Source organism: Ammospiza caudacuta, chromosome 27, assembly GCF_027887145.1.
Source record: "Ammospiza caudacuta isolate bAmmCau1 chromosome 27, bAmmCau1.pri, whole genome shotgun sequence".
In the NCBI taxonomy this organism is placed as follows: Eukaryota; Metazoa; Chordata; class Aves; order Passeriformes; family Passerellidae; genus Ammospiza; species Ammospiza caudacuta.
Window position 1 is genome coordinate 3,857,642 of NC_080619.1, and position 15,553 is coordinate 3,873,194.

The window sequence follows — 15,553 nt, forward strand, 5'->3', positions numbered from 1 at the left end:
CACATTCTATTTGATTAAAACAGGAATTTCCTTATGACTACATATTTCACCCTGCAGCAGCAAACTTGCTGCAGCACAACCTGGAACAGCTGATCCAACACCAACAAAAAGTTCAAAGTGTGGCATGTTTTGGGGTTTATTACTAAATCCCATTTTATATTCTGTGGCATTGTTTTTGTAGTCCTGAAGGTCATTCAAGGTGCTGAAGGGGCTAGTGAGAGGGTTTGCAATAGCACAGAGCCCTCAGCACAAGGTGAGTTACCCAAACAGGATGTGAAGTTACATTGCTCTCTGGGGGATAAAGGCATGGAAATGTATTTTCTCCAGGGCAGAGGACTCAGAACACAACACATTCACCAGACACAGGCTGCTGTTCCAAGGTGGCTCCTGCAATTACACACAAGCCCAAGGAAGGAAAAAGCAACAGAGACAGGCCCTGGGCTCCCCTGTTGTTGCCATGTTCTCTCTCAGCTGTTCCTTTGCTGCTCTTCCTTTCCCTGAAACTCTCACCTGTGGATTTTCCACTCTCTGCCAAGATCACAGCACCAAAACCTAGACCATGATATCTCCCCTCTTTTCTGGTCACGGAGCAGACCCTGAAGAGCAGAGAGTGAACATGCTGTCCATGGCTGTGCTGGGTTTGAGAGTCCTGCTGGCAAAAGGCATAGCCTTCAATACCCTCATGAGCATCAAAGTGTTTCTCTCCTGAGGTAAGGGATCTCATAGCTTGGTGTCTGGAAAGCCTGGAAGCATATGCCAGGAGTGACTTTTTGTCCCTGTGTATGTCCCTAGCCTCACAAGCAATCAGGCCTATTCATCTGCTCCTGAATCCATTTCACAGCCCTTGCAAGTATTCTGGCAAAAAACACAACATCGATGACCAAATCACACACATTAAAACCACTTTCCCCCCTCGAAAAGCAATTAAACAAGCCCACCCTGACTCCCAAAGGACAAAGGAAAAAGCATTTTTCCGTATTCAAAGCTCCATTCTTGAGGCTGGTTCCCAAATTTTGTTTGCCAGAGAAACACTGGTATTACCTGAACAGCCCAAGAAATATCTCATTGACTATATCAAGTGGCAGAGCACAAAGCCTGGAGAAAAATCCAGACAAATAAGGATTCAAAGGCAAGGATCCAAAAATAAAAACATGTGGGAGTAAAGAGAGGAGGGGGATTTTAAAATTAAAGTATATGAAGAGGAAGAAAAGACAGTCCAGCCTAACTTTTGTGAGTGTATCTGTCCTCATCTGACAGTTATCAAGCAGTGGTTCATAGGCCCAATTTCATTAAATGTACTTTAAACCTCCCTTTGCTCTTCCAGACGTGGGGAATGAACACAAAGAAGAGCAGGAAAGAACGTGAACCAGCAGCACAAGGGGGCTGAACAAGCAGGGCCAGAGCTGCTGACAGAGACCAGCCAGGACACAAGGCAGCACCTTCCCCTGAAGACATGCAACACTCTGCACTCCTGCCTGGCCAGCTGATTTACACTCAAGAGTTTTAAGTGATTTTGCTGTTTCCTCTCCTCTGACAACAGAGGAGAGTGGATTTACCCTCATCCTCCTGCTAAGCAGATGCCCCCACTCTTCTGGCATTTGCACACCAGTGTCCAGCCTGCTTCTGTAGCTTTGAAAACTCCAGTGCTCACTGCAGACAGATGGCCTTTGACAAGCACCTTTCCCAGGCATGTTGTGTTACTGCCTGGGGAACTGGAGCAGCACTGCTGGGGGAATTCCAGCACAGGAGCTGCCATTTGTAGGTTTGGATTTAGATAGTTTTATAAGTGTGTATTGCAGATAAGAAGAGCTGTGTAGAATCTGGAGTGATTTAATTCAACCAGACAATGCTAATTTCTTGATTAAGCCTGTATTTCTTCTTCCAAATGTATTGCATGTCCATTTTATGTTCCTGTGGTTGTGACAAAAATAAAGATGCACTAGCACAAAATGCTGTGGGTTTTCTGTGCTTTTTCTTCTGAAACTGAGATGGAATTGCTGAAATCCAACTGGCCTAAAAGCCCACTGGGATCAGAAAAAAAATCTTTAATGATGTAGATATCCTGTTGGCTAAATTTATCTTTTGCAGACTTTGTGCAATGAAATGTCTCTGGCACATTCAGGAGCCTCAGTGAGGAGAGTCCTTGCTGAAGACGCGAGGGAGGAAAATGCTCCTGTCAGCAGAGAAGAAACCCTGCTGTTGTTTTGTACTCTTGGATAGGATGAAGGGGCCACCAGAAAATCATTTGAGGTGGTTTGATGGATTGATAGTTTCCATAGCATCTTGGCTCTTATCTAACAGAGCCCAGCCCACACCTTCCCCAGCTCATGCCCCTCTCACAGGCTACAGGCAGGATGCTGTGGTCACCATTTCTGACTCAGTCACCAGGCAGCATTAACCCTCCCCTGCTTTTGAAAACACAAGGTAACCACATCCGGAAGGGGAGATAAGGCTTTGCTCCCCCTGCCTGAGCTCCTGCAGCCCTCAAGAGAGCCTCTGCACAGGCCACAGCAAGGGCTGCTGCACTGAGCTTGCTCAGCTCACACCCTCCGGCCTGGAGTGCTGAAAAAGTCCTTTGAAAAGAAACTTCAGTTCCTTTTCCCCTAGGCAAAGGTGAACAAAACCCCTGACTTAAAGTATATAAAGAAATTTCAGCAGACATATAAAAACATCTCAGCAGATTGGGAGGAGCACAGAAGATACTCAAAAGATAACAACCATTAATGAACATCACCTCCAAACATCAGGCCTGGTGAGAACCAAAATAACATCAAAGGTGTAGTGATCAATAAAAAAGCAAACACTACAAAGTGTGGAACTTGGGACCAATGGTCTTTGAACCAATAAATTTCCCTAGGGTTTGACTGTAGAAGTACACAAAAACTCTACTGAAAACATTGTGCGATGGACGGATTTTCTCTGCACAACCCATGCAATGTGTGGATGAAATTATTTTGGTTGCATCTCCTCGCCAGAATAAAGCAATGCCTTGATTCTCTAACATGCAGTGTGGTAGTTGACATCTGTCCTGCTGATCAAGTCAAAATGGTGAGAGCTCTCTCCAGTGGCAGACAACATTAAAAGCATGCTGAAAGAATAAAGCTTTCTCCAAGAGGTTACATGGAAAAACACAGTGATGAACACAATGAGAATGGGCACCACTAAATACCATTTTGTACCACTGAACCCTCCAGTTTTCTTATACCACGTTAAAAATGCAATGTAATAATCATATTCCTGCATCTGCTACGCATAATCTGACCTATCACTTTTGTGCCCAAAAATCCTATGAACATCCTGACAAAATTAGATTTAACACAAACAGAAACTCAAAAAGAGTATGGTTAATTACCTGGCTAAGGCAATTTCTCTTTCTCTCTTTGCCTTAAATTTCAATCAGCAGATGTGGTATGAACTGAAGTAATAGGAACCTGATCTTCCCCCTGCAAAATTACTCAGGACTGGGGAGTGCAAAGCTCCTGGGAATGTCTATCTTTCCAAATGAAAGCTTTGAAAATAGATGTCAATTCTGGGATTTCTGTAGATGAGGGTCTTAGTCGATTCCTGTCTATGCCAAAGCCTCTGACAACCAAGCAAATTACACTTTCGTGACCTGTACTGAAACATAACCTGCAACGAGACAGAGTAGAGACAGAGTAGAGACAGCCCAGCCCTCATTAAATGGACACCTCTAACAGGCACTGTGCACACACTGTTTTATTTCGATGACAAATACTGTCTGGCCATGGGCTTCCAACTGCCTGGGAGCACTGCTAGATCATCCCAAGTATCTCTCTCTAACACTTGACAGAAACCACCTCCAGAGGCTGAGTGTTTCTGTCCTCTCCCCAGTCCCCTTCTCAGTGACCACAGCCCTGCACAATATCATCATGGGGAGCACCTATGGGAACATGCACAGGGTTAGGTCCCACAGCCACAGGAACAGCCCCTGCAGCATTGGCACCAGTGGCTCCATACCTGATAAAGCTAATGCTGAGATCAGATTGGTTTGCAGCCCACTCTGGGCAGATCTGTTCTTTTCTCAACTTTTCATGCCTCACACTGGTTGCCAAATGAGGCTGTTGTGGTTTAGGAATGGAATTTCCCAATTTAGAGTTCCCACTGAGCCACTCCAAATCAAGCCTGAGGCCCTTTCCCAGGATCACACAAAGTGTGGGAATGGAGAGGGCTTCGCAGAAGGATAGGGAACACGCAGGGTGAGAGACACCCCGGAGGGCAGCAAGAGCTTCAAGCTGTGCTCCTGGTGCCCCACCTCTCCCCCTGAGTGCTGTCACAGGCAGAGGGAGGGACCAGCAGGGCCTGGGCCTGAGAGCAGTGCCAGAGGCCCAGGCAGGGCAGGTGTGGGCAGAGCTGTTGTGCAGGCGCAGAGAAGCTGCAGAGAGGCCACGGAGAGCGGGCCTGGCCATGTGGAGTGCCCTGTGCGTGGGCTTCTTGCCCATTGTAGGTAAGTGCAGGCAAGGGCTGCTGGCCCCGGGAGCTGAGCGTGGCCCTGGACTCTGCAGGGCTCTGGGCAGCTGTGCTGAGCGCTTGCAGCCGCAGCTGTGCCCCGGCTCCAGCTGCCCAGCCGTGCCTGTGGAGCACGGGGAGAGCAGCCCTGCTCCTCTGGTGCCTCTGAGCTGGGCACCTGCGTGCCAGCTGCCTGCTCTGCAGCCTGGGCACACGCAGGGCACCTCCCTGCTGCACTCAGATCTCGGGGCCCAGCGCTTGGCCCTGGCACTGGACACTGCTCCTGGGGCACTGCGGCCCCTCTGGCACAGAGCAGCTGGGCCATGGCAGCACCGGGCACAGCCCCACTGCCTGCGACAGCCCTTTGGCTGTGCTCTGCTCACCCACAGCAGCTTCAGGGACAGGACAGAGGGTGCCTCACCATCCTGTCTTCGCAAGGACAAAGGGATTTGTCCACCCAAGGTGCAATTCCTTCCTGCTTCTTTGGGGAAAATGAGGAAAAATCTTCCTGTCAGGCTGGGTGGAGGGAAATGGGGTTTCTCCTTCCTTGTGAGCCTTGCTAGCTCCCACCAACTCTGCCCATCTGTGTCAGCTGGCTTCCCAGAGGAGGATTTTGTCCTCCCACAGGTCCCGTGCCAGTCCAAAGCCCCACCAGCATTGCTCTGACTTTTTCTGGATCTTGCAGTGACAGTGGCTCGTTCCTGCTCTCTGCAGCAGTCACTGGCCAGGTGGCCTTGGAGCAGCACCCCAGGGAAGTGACCGTGCGAGAGGGAGATGAATTCACCTTTGAGTGCAGCATGAAGGGAGGCTCTGTGAGCAACTACTACATGTACTGGTACCGTCAGGGCCCACAGGGCTCTCTGCAATGGATTTGCATGGACAGGTATTCCTACGGAGAATGTTTCCAAGGTCGCTTTAACGCAAGGAGGGACGACTCCCATAACACCTACAAACTGCAGATCCTGGCAGCAGGGCTAGGCGATGCAGCAACATATTACTGTGGAGCAGACTCACCCTGAAGCAGCTCTGCAGCAGAGTGAACCAAAAACCAGCAGATGGGGATGACAGATTTCTCAGCATTTCTTTCTGGCACCTCCTCCCCAGGGCTCTTGTCAGGCAATGGCAGGTGCAGGAAATGTCTCTGGTTTGGTGGCACTAAAAGGCACTGGAGGGAGGGCTGCTGGAAGGGCTGGAGCCATTGATGGTGCAGGAGGATCTGTGCTGGGAACTGCAGAGGCTGCAGTTTGGGGAAGTGCAGGGTTAGTGCACCTTGCCAGGACTCCTGTCCAGCATGGCCTCATTTCTCCTCTCCACCTCTCCGTTGCTCTCAGCCCTTTTAACTTTCTCCTTGTGTGGAGTAGAGACACCCCAGCTCTTATTAAGTGGACACCTCTAATAGGCATTGGGCACACACAGTTTAATTTTGATGTCAAATAGAGTCTCTCGCGAAGAAGATCCACCTGCCTGGGAGCACTGCTAGATCATCCTTGGGGGAACATCTTTCCTTGATAAGAGCCACCTCCAGAGGCTGAGAGTTTCTCTCCTGTTCCCAGTCCCCTTCTCAGTGCCCACAGCCCTGCACAATATCATAATGAGAAGCTCATATGGGCACATCCACAGGGTTAGGTCCCACAGCCACAGAAACAGCCCCAGCAGCATTGGCACCAGTGGCACCATACCTGACAAAACAAATGCTAAGATCAGATTGGTCTGCAGCCCACTCTGGGCAGATCTGTTCTTATCTCAACCCTTCATGCCCAAGACTGGATGCCAAATGAGGCTGTTGTGGTTTAGGAATGGAATTTCCCAATTTAGTGTTCCCACTGAGCCACTCCAAATCAAGCCTGAGGCTCTTTCACAGGATCACACAAAGTGTGAGTATGGAGAGGGCTTCGCAGAAGGATAGGGAACACGCAGGGTGAGAGACAGCCAGGAGGGCAGCAAGAGCTTCAAGCTGTGCTCCTGGTGCCCCACCTCTCCCCCTGAGTGCTGTCACAGGCAGAGGGAGGGACCAGCAGGGCCTGGGCCTGAGAGCAGTGCCAGAGGCCCAGGCAGGGCAGGTGTGGGCAGAGCTGTTGTGCAGGCGCAGAGAAGCTGCAGAGAGGCCACGGAGAGCGGGCCTGGCCATGTGGAGTGCCCTGTGCGTGGGCTTCTTGCCCATTGTAGGTAAGTGCAGGCAAGGGCTGCTGGCCCCGGGAGCTGAGCGTGGCCCTGGACTCTGCAGGGCTCTGGGCAGCTGTGCTGAGCGCTTGCAGCCGCAGCTGTGCCCCGGCTCCAGCTGCCCAGCCGTGCCTGTGGAGCACGGGGAGAGCAGCCCTGCTCCTCTGGTGCCTCTGAGCTGGGCACCTGCGTGCCAGCTGCCTGCTCTGCAGCCTGGGCACACGCAGGGCACCTCCCTGCTGCACTCAGATCTCGGGGCCCAGCGCTTGGCCCTGGCACTGGACACTGCTCCTGGGGCACTGCGGCCCCTCTGGCACAGAGCAGCTGGGCCATGGCAGCACCGGGCACAGCCCCACTGCCTGCGACAGCCCTTTGGCTGTGCTCTGCTCACCCACAGCAGCTTCAGGGACAGGACAGTGGGTGCCTCACCATCCTGTCTTGGCAAGGACAAACGAATTTATTGCCCCATTGTGTAAATCCTTCCTGCTTCTTTGAGGAAAATCAGAAAAAGCTTCCTGTCGGACTGGGAAAAGGAAGGAGGAAAATGCCATGTCTCCTTCCTAGTGAGCCTTGCCAGCTGCCACCAGCTCTGCCCATCTGTGTCAGCTGGCTTCCAAGAGGAGGATTTTGTCCTCCCGCAGGTCCAGTGCCAGTCCAAAGCCCCACCAGCATTGCCCTGACCTTTGCTGGAATTTAGAGTGACTGTGGGTTGTTCTTGCTCTCTGCAGCAGTCACTGGCCAGGTGGCCTTGGAGCAGCACCCCAGGGAAGTGACCGTGCAAGAGGGAGATGAATTCACCTTTGAGTGCAGCATGAAGGGAGATGACATGAGCAGCTACTACATGCACTGGTACCGTCAGGGCCCAGGGGGCTCTCTGGAATGGATTTACGAGAGCTATGCTGGTACCTATGGAGATGGTTTCCAAGATCGCTTTAAGGGAAGAGTGCAGAGCTCTGAGAACAGCTTCACACTGCAGCTCCTGGCAGCAAAGCTAGGGGATGCAGCAACTTATTACTGTGGAGCAGAACCACCCTGGAGCAGCTCTGCAGCAGAGTGAACCAAAAACCAGCAAATGGGGAAGACAGATCTCTCAGCATTTCTTTCTGGCAGCTGCTCCCCAGGGCTCTTGTCAGGCAATGGCAGGTGCAGGAAATGTCCCTCTGGCTGGGTGGCACTAAAAGGCACTGGAGGGAGGGCTGCTGGAAGGGCTGGTGCCATTGATGGTGCAGGAGAATCTGTGCTGGGAGCTGCAGAGGCTGCAGTTTGGGCAAGTGCCGATTTAGTGCACCTCACCAGGGCTCCTGTCCAGCATGGCCTCATTTCTCCTCTGTGCCTTGCCTTGGCTCCCAACCCTTTTACTTCAGGGACAGTCAGCATGGCTTTGGTAAAAGGGAATTAGGCTTAGCCACATTGACAGCATTCTACAGTGAGACAAAGGGCCTTGCTGGGTGAGGAGAGAGTGGATATTGTGCATTCTTCATTCAGGTGAGCTCCCAGCACTGACTTCCCTGGAAACCTTCTGCACAAATCCTTTCATTATGCCCTAAAGAATGGCTCAGTGACATGCATTGTGCAAGGGTACATATTCTTCCTCCAGGGCTGTGGGATATGAAATTCCAGAAGGCTGATCTGGCTGCTGAAGTCTGAGGTGAATAAAGCATTCAGGACCTCAGCCCTGTCCCATACCCTCTGTCACCTGGTCCCCATCCCATTCAGCACTGGGCCCACGTTTTCCCAGCCTCGTTTGTCGATGCAGCCTCCTGGCATGTTGTCCTGACTCCTTGCTCACTGGGGAGGAATCCTCTTCAGCTCAGCACTGCTGGGACTGGGGACCAATGTGTCCCTGCTGGGCTCCCAAGCCTGGGAAGGACATGGACTGAGGGGAACAAATGCAGTGAAGGGCCATGAACACAAGGGAGGCAACAGCTGACATATAAGGAGAGCCTGGGAGATCTCGGTCCATTAAGTATAGACAAGAAATTGATGGCAGGGAATTTTGTCACATGAATCTCTTGCTGTCCTCCAGCACTGGCTATTGGTTTGTGCAAGGGAGGGAGAAAGAGCTTCTACTCATCTTTTCTCAATTGAATTTCCTTCCATCTACTCTGCCGAGGATTGCAGCCCCCACCAACAAGCCATGGCCAGCAACAGACTTGTCCAGCTCCAGGAAGCAGCCAATAGACCAGTGAAATGAGAATGCTTGTTCTTCCCCTTCTATCCAAAGCCATGTGTTTAGAAAAATTATTAAAAAGTAACTTCTCTTGGTAATATTGCTCTAAGCATTCTCTTGTGGCAAGGAACTTACAGGCAACAAAATGGAGAAAAAATCCCTGAGAGAAAGAAGAGGAAAAACCCTAATCTCCACCAACTGTTGAAGTTGAAAAAATCCCTGGTTATTGCAGGAGGATTAGGAAAATGCTCCACTAATTATATGATTAAGATAACAGTCAAATTAAAAGCCAACTTCAGTCAACTATAACAACAGCAAATAGAATCAATTAAAGCACCATCAGCTGAACCAAAATAAATCCTGAACAATTCTTAAACATGGTTCTGATTTTTCCTCTGGCATGCAAACAGGCTTTGAGGAGAGTAATGCTTGAAGGTCTAGAAGAATTAGAAAATATAGAATGAAAACAACTTGAAAATTTATAAGCTGGAGAGATGCTTCCCAGAAAACCTTTCAAGTATTTAACCCAAACTCTCTTGTGTGTTAAAAGACAAACCAGTAACCAGATCCTTTCTCTGAGGCACTTCTAACAACAATATTCCTTGCCAAAGTGTTCGAGCAATATTCTAGTTAGATGAACAATAACTGTCTCCTTTGTCAAAACAGGCTAGGATAATTATTTTATTTTTAGTGTAGAAAATCCTCTGGAACATTGTTAGATGTTCAGAAGTAGAGCAATGTAGAGACACAGGAAAACAAAAGGCAGCACCACAAAGACATGAAAGAGGAGACATCACCTGGCACTGGAACTCCCCCCAGATGTTTTTGTAGAACTGTCTAGCACAGTGGTGGGCTACTTACCACAGTGACTGAAAACAACTGAACCACCACACACAAACTTTCTCCCTCCCTTCTCTTGAAGGAGGAAAACATGGTGGCTTTACCTCATCTATTTTTCCTTAGACAACTCTGTGCACATACACAGATTTGATTTACCAGAATTACTGAAACAGCACCACACCCCTCCGAATTTTCCAAGACCAATTTCCTCACCATTCAACCTGAGATCTTGGCTCTTGCAAACAGGTCATTTTAGACATTTGATCATCGCGGTCAGTTGAACAACTTGACAGGAACCTTCTGTATTTACCAGTTATGAGTTTATTCAGGAGCCCTTTGTTCATAATTTTGGATGTCTGACACAAAGCTTGACTTACTGCTTTGTCAAGAGGAACAATTCTTGAGGCTCAAAAGAGATAATCTCTGAATGTGAGCAGCTCTCCTTCTCTGTCCAGGACCATAACCCATGGGATTCCTCCCAGAAGAGCCCAGACTCTGCTCTCCTGAAGCCCAGGGCTCCAGTACTATTTTTGCATTGCTCTCTTCTCCCAGCATCCTGAGCTCTAACACTGCATGGTCACTGCAGCCAAGGCTGCCCCAGCACCAATTCTTCCTCAGTGGCACACAGAGGTCCAGCTCACCAGCATTTGTGTTAGTAAGTTCACATCAGTACGTGCCAGAAAACTCCTGACTGTGTGTGCCCAGCTGTGCTGTCCTGCCATCAGACACCTGACACACTTTAAGCACCCCATGAAGACCAGAGCCCAGGGATGTCCCATTTGTCCCATGAAAGCCTCACCTATTTCTTCCCATTCCTCTCATGTTTTCTACCCATATTTCTGCTTTGGGAATGGCCTAAATTCCCTATCCATTCATGGTTTTGTCTTTGTGTTCAGAATGGTCACTGCCTCCCCTTGCTCAGGAAGTGTCGCGATGGGTGAGGGGCAGCAGGGATTCCCTGAGAGTTGAGGGTCGGGGGCTGCTGCTTCCTTCCAGAGGGGCTGCTCAACTCTGGAGCCACGGGGCAAGGGTGTCTGACTGGAGACACTGTTGCCCTGTGCTTTTTGCCTGTTATTCTTTCTTTCTTTTCCTTTGGCACTTTGAGTAGGGATTGCCAGGTTGATTCTCTGCTTCTCTGTCATTTGAGAGCCCAGAGCCCGTGTGTGCTACACCAGGAGCAGGGAGGCAGGAGCACGCAGGGCTACACCCTCTGCTGATCCCAGGATCAGCCTTTGCCAATGATCTGTCCAAAGGAGCAATCCCCCACCCAGCCCTGCTGTTGTCTGCCACTGCCGCAAGGATTTTTGCGACACCATAATTTGACACCCCTTGTCTGCCCAGACATCCGTGACATCTGCCACAGCTTCAGAGTTTCCCCTACACTTGGTTTATCACTGTGAGTGTTCTCACCTCTGCTGTGGAAGCCTGCTGCTCTAAGCTTCATGACAGAGCTGGTTTCGGTACCAGGAGGGGCACCAGGACCGCCTGCTCCTGTGGGATTGTAAAGGGAGCCCCTTCTCCATCTCTCCTGCCTGCCCACCCACCATTACCCACATGCAGAGAGGTGGCCAAGCTCGCGCCACAACGCCCTCTGCTGGCGCGGAGGAATCACCGCACCCGCCCTGCCCGGCTGGGAGCCAGCAGCGCCCCTGCTGGCTGTGCCCGGAACTGCACCAAAGGGGAAAGCGCCCGCAGGTGACAGAGGCCGGGCCTGGGTGTCTGGTTCTGTTTGCTGCTGCTGCTGTTGTTTGTTTGGGTTGTTATACATACACATACTAGTAAAGAACTTTTATTCCGCTTCCCATATATTTCCTTGAAAGCCCCTTTATTTCAAAGTTATAATAATTTGGAGAGAAGGGGGTCCTATTCTCCATTCCAGGAGTAATTCCTGCCTTCCTTGGCAGACATCTGTCTTTTACACTAGGACAGCCACCACCACCTGAGTGAGGCAGCACAGGCAGCAGATGGAACAGCCACAGACAAACTCAGAGTACATTTATTTCCATGACCTTGCTACACTGAGGGAATCCCTGACCAAAGCCAGGCAGAGGGAAGGAGAGATACTGGCATGTAAACTGCATTCATGCTAGAGGAACCCTGGGTGCAGTTCACCCTGGGCTGTCAAGGGTAATTCCCAGCTGGAAGGTCACTTCAGCAATTTACGACCCTCCTGCATCCTCTGTTTTTAATCCATTCCTCCCATCAACCCCAGAGTAGGCGTGCTGCATCCTAGAACTCTGTTCATACACCACTAGTACCTACAAGAAGAGAAGTAGGGGAATTAGACTGCATTGTAAGAAATGCTCTGAAAGAACACCAGAGGTACTGATTATTTTTCTGCTTTCTATCCACCTAAACTCCACCACATCCTTCATAGGTGTCACATAATACCCACGTTCTAATTTACAACTCAACCTCTCTGATATTATTTGAGATCCCTCCTTGAAAGCCATGTGGTGTTTCTTTGTGTGGTGCGTTTGGTCTCAAACCACTGAAGATGTCATGTGACTGCTTGTATAATCCAATATTCTGTGTAATGGAACAGAGACAGTTTTTGGTATGAAATATATCACTGTGGATTAGCTGGATTACCACAATGATATAAACAGCATAGGGACCTGTACAAAAACAAAAAGAGGGAAAGAAGGTGACAAATGTCGGGAAAGAAAGGAGACGGGTGACTCTAAGGATTAAGAAGAGAAGAACAACATTCTTGTTATATTTCCTTGTATCCTGGACACATAAAAGAGCTCATGAAGGTGGTAAAAGGTGGAAGAAAGGGAGAAGTTGAAAGTTCTATACTCAATCAAGCCTTTTGAAATCACTGAACAATTCAATTAACCTTTATTCCCTTTCCAGTTTTGGAAGTAAGCGGACCTCTGGATCCTACCATGGACTTGCACCCATGGATAATTAGGACTAATGGCTTTCCATCACCTGGTTTTACAACACTTTTGAACACCATGAGGAAAGAGTGAGTTATTGGAATAAGCCTTAGCAGTGTGAGGACAGCTAAGCTTATATTTGGACCAGGGACGATTCTCACAGTTGAACCAAGTAAGTGACATTTCTTTATTTCTAAAACTTCATTGTAAATTAATGTGTGGGAGAACAAGGGAATTTAAAGGTTTGGGTTCACTGGAAGGATTTTCAGCTGCAATAATCCCTTGAACGCACTCGGTCTCCAGCCAGGCTTCCAAGCCAAACCCTCAGCTTGGATCTGCTCAGGAAGGTTTCCCAGGAACATCTGGGCTGACTCTGCACAGCACCATTATTCCATGATCCCCAAACACCAGCAAGGCACTGCTTAGCCTGTGATAACTTATTCCCACTTTGGGCAGCACTCTGGCCCAAATTCGCTGTCCAGTGTCCAATTCTCCAGCGGGCTTGCACTGACTGACTTGGGGCAGGAATGCAGAGCTCAGTGAGGAGCTCCCAGGATGAGGAGTTTTGAGACAGATCTGTAACTCCTGGTTGGAGAAGTTCTGGTTTGACACTGGCACCACCACACTGAGAGTGTCCCCAGGTAAGGCATTCCACTGTCCTGGGGACAGAGCAGGAAGGAGGTGAAATAGCCTTGGGCTAAAATTCTCACAAGTGCCTCATAGCCAAGAACTCCCAGAATGAAAGACAATTGGCCGCCAAGTTGTGTGGGTTCTGAAAAGTGCAGTGTGGGGAGTAGGGATTATCAGCAGTGTTACTTACTTCTATATTTGTTTGGAGTTCTGTAGTGAACAATAAAGGTGCAGGTCACCCCAAGCTTTTATACAGAAATATGAATGTTGGGGTGGCAGAAGGGTTTTTGATATTGATCTCGGTGATCCTAAAGTATGAGATGCATCCCTCAGAAATTGTTGCTTTGCTTTTAGAGGTCTGCATGTCTTTAAAGTGTGGCAAGAATGTCCCATGTTATTTTACATCCCTAAAACCTCCTACTCTACCTCCAGAAAGAAGTGGGACTGCTTTGGGTGCTGCCTAATATCTCTCCATGTCTGTAGGATATGTTGCATTGGAATAAATGTAGATTTAGGAACAATCTCACTGCTCTTCTAATTCTAAAGGGACAAAGCAATGAAAATTTAGCATTCTGCAGAAAGACCTCTTCTTTCCTGGCTGTTCAATGTTTCTTTTTTCTTTTTTTTTCCTAGCTAATGACAGGATACTTTCAGAGCTGCACAGAAACTCTGGAATTATGTTTGGTAGTAAAAGACGTTGAACCTAAAGTATCAAAGTCCCTTTTGAGTCTGCTGAAATACTTAATGTGTTGAAGTCAAAGTTTCCAGGATGTGTGCAATCTCCCCCTTTTGTTCAAATAAATTTGAACATAAACATAAAAGATTAATCGCTTCAGAAGCAAGCAGTGGTAGGAATTCATGGCTGTACTGTCAGGGAATGCAAACTAGTGGGACTCAGGTGAGCCTTCTGGGGTCAGATAAAACAAATCTTCTGCTCTCTGAACCACAGTTGCACTGTGTGCATTATTGCTTGCTGAAGATCCTGTCCAGGGAGCTATTGCAGAGAAACAGCCTGGTTGTGTTCTGGCTGTTTGCAAAGCCTGGAGAGGAGACCACATGAAAAGCCTTTCAAGGTCTTCTCAGAGAACACAGGATGCACAGGACTGACAGGTTCTGGCCAATGCTTGGTAGAACACCTGGGTAGGCAGTGTTGGATTTCTGGTGGGTGTCTGGCTGCTGGAGGTGTGGACAAGTGTATAGTTGTGCCTGTTTGATCAGGAGAGCTGACCCATGAAGTTGTGGCAGAGCACAGTTTGTCTTTCACCTCAGTTCCTCAGCAGTGGCACAGGGCTGATGGGGAAAGGGTGTAAAATCAGAGCTCCTTGATCAAACTTCCATCAGTACCCTGGGATGAACAAAATGTCAGAGCTGAGGGATCTCTTGACCCACCTGCAAGGCAGACACCATGCAAAATGAAAAGCCTCATGCACCTCTCTTTAGCCAAGAGACCCTTCAGGATGCTCCTGTCAAAGTACACACGTCCATCTTTGTGGATGTATCTGACATCTTTTCATAAGCTGAGCCCTTTCTGGCAAGGAAGGCTGCTGGAGGATTCCTTTCAGTTCCATGGTTTTAGTCTCATCCAAATTGCTAATCTGAGTTCAGTCCTGACGTTGGTTTTTGAGATCACCCTTTATCCTCCACATGTGACCTGACCTAGAGAGAAGGATATTTTCTCTAATAAACAAATTATGGTACCACAATGATTTGTGGGCAACTAAATTCTTTTGACAACAATAGCTTTTTGTGAGACAGCTGGTGGTGAGTTTCAGCAACCTTTTTTTGTTACTTTTACCTCTAATGCCAAGGAATAATGATATAAAAGAGAGTAAATGAGAATGTTCAAATTAGTCACAGATGAAGTACATGACAATTTTTGGCCACTGAGCACCCGGGCAAGCCTGCAGTAAAATCAATCCTATCCAAACCTTGCTTTTCTTTTCAGACATTTCAAACACTTCTGACCCTCAAGTCATTGTGATGAAATCAAAGAAACTGGAAGAAGGTGGCAGCTCTGGGAAAGCAGCTTGTTTGGCAAGGAACTTTGCTACAAAGAACTTCAGATTGGAGATGCCCTCTCAGGAGGTGGTCTATGAACAGAGCGCATCCGTTTTGACATCACAGGGGTTCTACAATGCAATTAAAGTGGTCAGGGTGATGAAAGACACAGAGGTGACCTGCACGGCCAAATTCCCCAAATTCGATGACCTCACGATAACAGCCCCGCCAGGTACAGTTTGGTGGCACAGCTGTCACTTATTTCTGGAGACAGTGGCCTGTGGGGCCTGGTGTTCTCCTTCTGGACAGCACTGCCCTGGGCAGCCAGCAGAAATAAGAAAGACATTTGGGATTTCAGCAGGGAGAGCAGGGAAGGATGTTTCAAAGCATCTATAAGAAATTG

At 48.8% G+C, this 15,553-nt stretch overlaps 1 protein-coding gene across 1 annotated transcript in view; it reads left to right on the plus strand.

Annotated features, from left to right (window-relative positions):
• Nucleotides 1–15,553, plus strand: part of LOC131568649 (M1-specific T cell receptor alpha chain-like) — a 163,649-nt gene that overhangs the window by 83,339 nt on the left and 64,757 nt on the right. The window contains exon 3 of the mRNA XM_058820753.1: nucleotides 10,152–10,158. Within this exon, the coding sequence (XP_058676736.1) occupies nucleotides 10,152–10,158 (7 nt within the window). The remainder of the gene's footprint in view (nucleotides 1–10,151; nucleotides 10,159–15,553) is intronic.